This window comes from Salvia splendens, chromosome 19 (genome assembly GCF_004379255.2).
Source record: "Salvia splendens isolate huo1 chromosome 19, SspV2, whole genome shotgun sequence".
NCBI lineage: Eukaryota > Viridiplantae > Streptophyta > Magnoliopsida > Lamiales > Lamiaceae > Salvia > Salvia splendens.
Window position 1 is genome coordinate 19,985,613 of NC_056050.1, and position 8,874 is coordinate 19,994,486.

Genomic DNA, 8,874 nt, shown 5'->3' on the forward strand with positions numbered 1-8,874 from the left:
TCATACATAAACATCCCAATCTATATTGACTCCATCTATGTGATAACAAAACAATAATGTAAAAAGGAAAGATAATGGGAACCAAATTTCAAACACATTCCATTAAAATTGAAAATGGTCAATCTATCCATCATTTTGTCCAATTCACCAATTTGTTAATCACTAATCAACTCGTAAAGTCTCGGAAACCGATAAATTAACACTTAACCTACCTCATCAATAAACTCATTTTGACCGATTTCTTCACTTATCCAAAAAACAAAACACAAGTCACTAGATTAGAATTTTTTAGATGAATGTGAAAGTTTGACTATTACTAGTATTTAAAATCAGAAATGAAATAAATGGTTTAATTAATAATAGAAGACGAAACAGGGCATATCGACGGCCAGGATCAAACCGGGTGCACCGAATCCCTCTACTCCCAAAAAGCAGGGGATCGCAGCTCAGGCAAAAGTCCAGAGAAAAACATCGTCATCACAAATATAACAGTGTCGCAGAAGCTGCCAATGATTGGAGATTACACATTTTGTCCTTAAACATTACACAGTTGGCAAAGGAGAGTCCCAACTTTCCATCTCACCAAATTCATACACATATAACATGTTTCACATGTCTGCACGGAATCACAAACAACCTTAACAACTCCAATCTGATAGAGAAGGGCTTTGCGGGAAATGTACATGGTGTTCAAGCGTCTCATCATCGGCGGCGAAATTGTTGAAGAAGAAGGCGAGTGGGAGAAAGAGAGGTAAACAAGCAGTTGCAATCAAGGTGAGATCAGCTCAAACTGATTGATTTTTCCATCTAAAGATTCGATTTTTATGTGATTTGTGACAATCCCTTCTTCAGTTAGTGCTTATTTTGTTCAAATTCCTGTAATTTCCTCAGTGATGGAGCAGAAAGCGGCGGCGGCGGCGGTGGTGGCGCGGTGCGAGTGCTGTGGGCTGACGGAGGAGTGCACGGAGGCTTACATTAAGCGGGTGCGCGAGCGCTACTCGGGGCGGTGGATTTGCGGGCTTTGCGGCGAGGCGGTGAAGGACGAGGTGGTGAGGTCGGAGAGGGGAATTGGGAGCGAAGAAGCGCTAATTCGGCACATGAATTTCTGCCGGAATTTCAAGAATCTGGCGCCGCCGAAGAATCCGACGGAGGAGCTGATCGACGCGGTCAAACAGCTGCTTCTGAGGAGCCTCGACTCGCCTCGGTCGAGCCCGGTGAAGAAGGCTGCCATGCTGCGCAGCCAGAGCTGCGAGCCGGCGCTGCAGTCCGGCCGCCTCAAGTCGAGCTGAGCCGAGTGTCGAGTCTCGTAGATGCGAGTATGTCTGAGCCACCTCAAGTCGAGCTGAGCCAAGCGTCGATTCTTGTAGATGTGATGAAAACATTGGTTTGTGAATTTAGTCCTGTTTTTTTAATTAGTACTGCACTACTTATTTTCTTAAATAATGTTTGGAAAATGAAGTGTTTTTATGTGTTAATGTTCTTTTATGGATGTTGAGAAGTGTTTTTCTGAATTTAATTGAGTTAATGATGGGTCTTTACTCATTGCATTGTGCTTATATATATGACGGTGTTACGGTTGAAGAAAATTCGTGTACAAGAAATTTAATTGAATATTGATTGTTACTATTAGTTAGTCATAAAGGAGATTTGCTACTTTCAACCTGTTTGATATTTTTGTTAAGTACGGAGTATATATATGTTGAGAGTTAAGAGTTAAGACCACTTCTAAGATAAGAACATTAGACAGTTAACAGCCACTGATAAATTCAAATCCAATGGCCAAGATTAAAAATCAAATAACATATCGGTTAATATAAACCCACAAATCCAACCGTTTTTTACTTAAAAGAAGACGAAATATGTTGGATTGTAGCCTAATGTAGATTATGTCAATAAAAATCTCAATTTTAAAAAAATTACTCATAAATTAAATATTGTGCTTAACGTAAGTGCTCAAAATTTATAATTTTACTGCATTGAACTCTAATGAATTTGTGATTAAAAGAATTCGCATATGGTGCCGATTGGCCATCCGGTCGATCGGTGCCTATTGCATGAGGTGCGTCGATCGACGCCTATTGAGTGTCGATCAGACCGCCGATCGCGACATAAAACGTTTTTTCCCATCCCTATATATACACCTAATTCCTCTCCATATCATTCACACACACCTCTCCATTCTCTCTAAACTACAAATTTTATCTCTCTAGAAATAGAATGGATCCGATAACGACTCCCCAAACACCAGCGAGTACGTACCAATTCTTCGGCGGGTCCCCATTACCCTGCTACCCAAATGCGTCCAATGGGCGTTAAAAGCGGCAAAGCAGAAGGGGAAGGAGGTGACCAGCGGGTCATCGAAAGCCCAATCGATAGTGGGTCAGAAGATTTGGCAAAAAGCGTCAAGATCCAATAGCAGAAAACGTTGTTCGAGATGATAAGGGCATAGACCGTCGAACCCAACCCGAGAGTCAAGAAGAAGTACGCGACTCTCATCCGACATCTGGAGCAAGAATTGGGGTTGAGTGACGATGGGGATAAATGATGGAACGGGGTTGTAGAATTTTTTTTAATGAAATATATTTGATTTTTTCTATGTTTTTTGCCTTTAATTTATTTCATTTTTGTTATTTTGCATTTGATAAACATCAACAATTAAAATAATTATAGAGACAATGATGTGGAAATTGAGATAAGTTGAGGATGGACAGGGGATAGGCTGTATAATAAAATGCTGACGTGGTAAAAGATAATTGGATATGAACTAAGGGTTGTCAACTAGTGTGAATGGCCTAAGAGTTTAAATTACTTCACATGTAAAAGTACTTATAATTATTTTATAGGTTCGGTGTAAGACTGTAAGTTTAACTATGTTATACTTAAATGCAATTTACTTAAGGATAATTAGATTATATACATAAGATCAAGAGTAAATAATTTATTTAAATGCTGTTACTCTATAAGTTAAGTAGAAGTTCAAAAAATCAAATTTTGATTATACCTCAACCCAATATGGAGGCTCTTGAGCAGTTTATTTCGAGTTGAGAAAAATGACAGTGGAATTAAGCTGTGGTTGGTGAGTAGGGTGGTGGAGGGCCACTTAGACAGTTTCTCCTGGTGCTGAGATTGATTGTATGCATTCATTTTATAGTGAAATTGATTGGTTTAAGGTTTTAGGTTGTGACATGCGAAAATGAGATTGAAATATCTCATGATCAATTCTTGGACTTTCTTTGTTTCATTCTCGTGTGCAATCTGCAAACCTTCTCTGTCTACTCTCTATTCATCTTCTCACATCTAATCTCCATAATTCTAAACATGATTCTCTTGTTGCTTGTAAATGTAGCCCACGCCCACCACAATGCCAAATAATATACACAACTGTATTACAAATTCCAGCTAATGACAAATTCATTCTCAGCCTTATGCCTTTTTTATTGAATAACGAACAAAAGTGTTCAGGTCGGACCACGATGGATTTAAATCCGAAACGTTTGGTTTCAAATATTAACCACTCTATCACTAAGCTAATACAAATACTTCAAACCAAAAAAATAAAAGTGGTGGTAGGTGGTCTCTCAGCCCAGAGAATACTATTCATCCACCAAAATTTTGGAAGACTTACTTATATAACAAAATAAATTAAAAAAGAAGTTATTGAACAATTCAAGACAAGATAAAGCTATACTTGAAACTTGAAAGCACAAGGAAAATTGAATGAAACAAAATTTTGTTAGTAAAACAAGTAGTACTATGAAAGTAGGAATTAAGGAAATACTGTTCAATTATTACTAACAGCATTAATTAATAATATCTGTATATTTACTGAAACTGTACTCTGAAAAAGGCTTACACGTAATTTAACTCTTTCTCCTATTCATTTTGTTTGTTATTTTGATAATTACTCATTCCAGTCATATATCTAATGACAGATATGTTTATGCTTTATGTTATGTACTTTAAATAACAACTATAGTAAATTAGTAACAAAAGTCTTATTTGGAGTCTTGGATTACTTCTTTTAATAATATAGTTTGGACAAGTCATTGAAAATAAACAATTAAATTAATCGCGTGGAGGAAGCATTTAATTGGATAATTGAAATTATATTAGGACATCCAAACAGGCAGACAAAGAGCCATTTTCACACATTTGCAACAAATTATATCTTTCTCAGTTAGATTTACGCTGCCCCATATATTTAGTATTTTTGATCATTTCATAAAATATTATTAATGTATAACATAGGAAAAATGCCCCAATCAACATAGAAAAAAATGGAAAACTCAATTTAATTTTTCTTAATAAATGATGAAATATCCCAGAGCTACAGAATCCATACCCGGATGCAGGCCATAGAAAACGGGTGTGGGTCGGGTCGATATCATAATCAGTCAAAAAGCTGACTGGTCAAAAAGCTTAAAACCGCCGGATCTATCAGATGGATTAAACCTACTACCAAACCCTCCTCTCCTCCATTCCTCTTTCCACGGCCGCTCTCTGCCGCCGTCTCCACATCTGCTTCCGCTGCTAGAAGCTCTACTTTCTGCTCTATCCTCCGCCTGATCCACATCGCCGTCCACCGACTTCAACATTTCAACAAGGAGCTGATCCTGCTCGCCTGAATCCAGCATTAGATCCACTCTCCGTAGAATCTCGCCCTTCAGCTGAGCTGATACTTAATTTCCGCTTCCTCCGTCATTCCAACAACTAATTGGTGAGTTATGGAGCTGTGTGGAGGGTTGGACGGTGGAATTGGTGATTGAGCTGGTTTGGGGATTGAGGTCATATGGTGTTTGTGTTGTGTACGTTGATAGATAGTATGGGGTCACTCTGCAGTAGACATCGGCGCAGTCCAGCTGATCCTGTGGAGAATGAGCAGGTTAATCCGAGCTTCGAGAATTTTTCATGTTTTTTGAATTGTAATGCAATTTGGTGTTTGTTTATTTTCGGATTGTTTGTATTTTCAGACTGCAGAAATTGAGAGGCGAATTGAGCAAGAAACAAAGGCTGAGAAGCATATTCAGAAGCTTCTGTTACTTGGTATTTATACATGCAAAACTCTCTTCTTCTTTTTTTGGTTTCTTATGTTACTTAGTATTTAACATTTACTGAATTTTTTTAAAGGTGCTGGAGATTCTGGAAAGTCCACCATTTTCAAGCAGGTATGGTGATCCTTTCTATATCAAGGTCAGAGTTAATGCATAATGTCTGTATTATGTATAGATCAATCAGAAAGATAATTGTCCGAATGCATTGCAGATAAAACTTCTGTTTCAGAGCGGGTTTGATGAGGCTGAGCTGAAAGGCTATACTCCAGTCGTCCATGCCAATGTTTATCACACAATAAAAGTATGAATATATGAACGGGTGTGTTGGTTGTTACCCTTTGGTTTATAATACAGATGACTGCTAGGATGTGTAAAACTTTGGAATTGCACGGTGTATGTGTTGAAGTTGTATGAGAACATGTTGTTTAGTTTAGTTTTGTTTCGTGCAGATATTATATGAAGGGTCGAAGGAATTATCTCAAAGCTCGGAAGATTCCTTAAAGTTCATTGTATCTGATGAAAACAAGGTTTTCCTTGTTTGTATAATGACATAGTCCTGATCTATCCTTGATTTCCGTTGTTTTAAACAACTGAAGATGTCTGTTGTTGTGAATGTCTTTCAGGAAATTGGAGAGAAATTTTCTGAAATTGGTGGTAGGTTGAATTATCCACGTCTAACTAAGGAGATCGCACATGAAATTGAAACTCTATGGAGAGATAGTGCTATACAGGTTGGTTGTGTTTTGTGTAAATGATTTCAAGTAGTCTTCAACTGAATTTTCATTCTAAGATTCGTTGAATACTTTTAGATTTACTTATTCAAGTGTTTGACCCTCATTGGCAGGAATCATATATTCGTGGCAATGAACTTCAACTTCCAGACTGTGCTCATTTTTTTATGGAAAATTTACAAAGACTATCTGATGTAGAATATGTTCCTACTAAGGTATGCGAGGTCATTAGTGTGGCATAATTCTTCTTCTCTTCTCTCCCTTATATAAATATGTGATTAGGTTATCTGATACCTGATACACTGAAATCATCTCACCATTCTATTTTGCCTATTGAGCTGTTTTTTTTCCTAGTGAATATTATGTACCTTATACATAACAATTAGCTGTCCTATTTCCACACTTGTTGAAAATTATGTTTTTGTATGCATGTCGTGATGTAGGAAGATGTTCTTCATGCTAGGGTTCGGACAACTGGTGTTGTTGAAATCCAGTTCAGGTGATTACTGCTATCATTTTCTCCCTATACAAAGACAAAGTATTGTATTTTTGTTTGTTCATTCGCTCATTCCCACTTTATTCATCACCAACCTCCTGATTTTCCTGCATTTCATAATTGAACTGATATATGTCCCCAAGCACCGGCTGCTAGATAGCCTAACACCTCATATTTATCCTAGTTGGAGCGAACTTTCTATTGTATCATATTCTTAGCTACTAGTAAGTGAAGCAGACATTTGACACAATTTTGTCGGGAAGATTCAATTTAGAGGCACATTCTATCTTGTAACAGAGGCACACCATTTATTTCTGGAAATACTTTTATGCTTTTTATTGTTCCCCTTGTTAGAATTTCTGAAGAAAATTTCATAAATCCCAAATTGTTAATATGATAAAAGAGAAAGAGAAAAGGATCAGATTGATTTGTCTCTCACTTCTGTGGTCTTTTGTTAAAGATATTGCAGTTTTATTCATGATTGCGTATGCCTCATTTGTCAATAATCCTTGGCTGGCGGTGATAGATACTTGTGTTTCCTGCTATGTGTATCACTGTACCAGCACGTTGAAAGTTCAAGGTGCTGTTTTAAATTACTGTTTCGTAAAGCAGTCTCTAACAATTGAGAATTTTGCAGCCCAGTCGGAGAAAACAAGAAAAGTGGGGAGGTATATCGTCTATTTGATGTGGGAGGCCAGAAAAATGAAAGAAGAAAATGGATTCATTTATTTGAGGGCGTTTCAGCTGTCATATTCTGTGCTGCGATAAGCGAGTATGACTATATTGATCTCTCAGTTACCAAAAAAACATGAAATTCACACAACTGCTTCCTATAAATCCGATTTCTTACTTTTATTTTTGAATTTTCAAGCTTAGACAATAGACATAACATGAGAGTATTTAAATTTATGGTTGTGCAGGTACGATCAAACTCTCTTTGAGGATGATAACAAAAACCGAATGATGGAGACGAAAGAACTCTTTAAGTGGATTCTGAAGCAACCGTGCTTTGAGGTTGTATCTGATTTTACAAGACTTCATGTTATATTCATACCCGAGATAATCACATACTAATACTTGCCACTTCAATGCAGAAAACTTCGTTCCTACTATTTCTCAACAAATTTGATTTATTTGAAAAGAAGGTCCTCAAAGTAAGTATGCAAGACTTTAAGGTCTTACACGTAGGACGATTTCCATGAGATTTGGATCATACTGTTCTTTTACGCAGGTCCCATTGAATGTATGTGAGTGGTTCAAGGATTACCAGCCAGTTTCTACTGGGAAACAAGAAATTGAGCATGCATACGAGTAAGCAATCTCGCACCATCTTCAGAGTTTATACAAAGAACTGTGAAGCCATAATAAAATCTTGTTCTGTGCCAGTTCCCCTTTTCTTGTGGTTTCTCATTTAATAATAACTGGCTTATGAAATCCTGCTGCATTTTTGCATCAACCGGTGTCATTTGGTTCTTCGCTTTTTAAATTTCTCTCTGATTATTCCTAATAATCTTCTTACTCAGGTTTGTGAAGAAAAAATTTGAGGAGCTGTATTTCCAAAGCACATCACCTGATCGTGTTGACCGGGTCTTCAAGATCTATAGAACAACTGCCTTAGATCAGAAGCTCGTGAAGAAGACTTTCAAGCTGGTTGACGAGACTTTGAGAAGGCGAAATCTATTCGAAGCAGGACTCTTGTGATGCACTCGAAACGCCACAAAACCAAAGGATCAACGCCTTAAGGAGTTTCAGATTTTGGACTTCAGGCTGCCGCTTCTTTTATCCACAGGTCACATCACATCATTCGAATCTTTCGAGTGTAGTTATGTTACCTGTAATTTAGCACCCAGAAAAAAAATAGTTATTTTATTTAATTTCCTCGTTTAAAGACCCTCCAATTTTTATTTTATTTTTTTCCCTACAACGATTGACAAAGAAAGCTCTATTTCAACTATATGTTGTTTGTTATTCATCATCTGTAAATGAGGTGATCTCTGGCTGTAAATCACATTGATTTTGCAACTTATGCTATATATATATATTGCTTTGATATTTTTGTATACACTAATTACGTGAAACCCGAACATAAGGCGAGAAGCAACATGTGATGATGACTAAATTAGGTAAACGTTAAATCTGAATCTTATGTACAGTTGGATTTGGCTGTTTTCTTAAAACAAATACATGAAAGAGAAATCAACAGCTATTGTTGTTGGTGAGGAGTTTGTACCTTGTAGTATGGTCTTAACTGTTAATTAATTGGCGTGGGTATATCAACATCGTTACGAATTTTGTTAATAGACGGCATGTAGGTTGGTTGATTTGACATACACTTGCACACAAAATTCATGTGTATCATATTTGAGAGGTCTGGCAAAAGTGTCCCAACTATTTGTTATGGCGTGACTATTTGTTATGGCGTGATAAGGCAGTAAGAACCAATGGATAAACACCTCAAAGATAAAGAACAGAAAATGACTCTCAAGCTTTTGTAAACAAGAACCAACAAAACTTGGAAATAAAATAGATAATAATCCTCTCACCGAGGCCTCGGTTTTCACCGCCTAATAGCTTTGATCTCTCTGGATACATTCTT

The 8,874-nt window shown here is 37.1% G+C and overlaps 2 protein-coding genes across 4 annotated transcripts; both read left to right on the top strand.

The window, feature by feature from the left end:
- Nucleotides 1-526: 526 nt before the first annotated feature.
- On the top strand, nt 527-1,489 carry LOC121778347. Of its 2 annotated transcripts, none has more exons than XM_042175675.1 (2): nt 527-751; nt 892-1,489. In XM_042175675.1, the coding sequence occupies exon 2, from the start codon at nt 894-896 to the stop codon at nt 1,287-1,289; it is 396 nt and encodes a 131-aa protein (XP_042031609.1). In that variant the 5' UTR covers nt 527-751; nt 892-893; the 3' UTR covers nt 1,290-1,489. The 2 variants fall into 2 exon arrangements, with proteins under 2 accessions (XP_042031609.1, XP_042031608.1); XM_042175674.1 differs by having other exon boundaries at nt 532-774.
- A 2,945-nt stretch (nt 1,490-4,434) lies between these two features.
- Nucleotides 4,435-8,330, top strand: LOC121780253 (guanine nucleotide-binding protein alpha-1 subunit-like). 2 transcript variants are annotated; one of them, XM_042177795.1, is made up of 13 exons: nt 4,435-4,882; nt 4,971-5,043; nt 5,128-5,190; nt 5,263-5,352; nt 5,501-5,578; nt 5,675-5,782; nt 5,896-5,997; nt 6,226-6,281; nt 6,916-7,050; nt 7,199-7,292; nt 7,373-7,432; nt 7,510-7,589; nt 7,802-8,330. In XM_042177795.1, the coding sequence occupies exons 1-13, from the start codon at nt 4,875-4,877 to the stop codon at nt 7,977-7,979; spliced, it is 1,125 nt and encodes a 374-aa protein (XP_042033729.1). In that variant the 5' UTR covers nt 4,435-4,874; the 3' UTR covers nt 7,980-8,330. The 2 variants fall into 2 exon arrangements, with proteins under 2 accessions (XP_042033729.1, XP_042033728.1); XM_042177794.1 differs by having other exon boundaries at nt 5,128-5,165.
- The last annotated feature ends 544 nt before the right edge of the window (nt 8,331-8,874 follow it).

Coding starts and splice junctions, on each gene's coding strand:
- LOC121780253 (XM_042177794.1), top strand. CDS start 4,790: ATGGTGTTTGTGTTGTGTACGTTGATAGATAGTATGGGGTCACTCTGC. Junction 5,044..5,127: donor TCAGAAGCTTCTGTTACTTG/GTATTTATACAT, acceptor ATTTTTTTAAAG/GTGCTGGAGATTCTGGAAAG. Junction 7,590..7,801: donor GAAATTGAGCATGCATACGA/GTAAGCAATCTC, acceptor CTTCTTACTCAG/GTTTGTGAAGAAAAAATTTG.
- LOC121778347 (XM_042175675.1), top strand. CDS start 894: ATGGAGCAGAAAGCGGCGGCGGCGGCGGTGGTGGCGCGGTGCGAGTGC.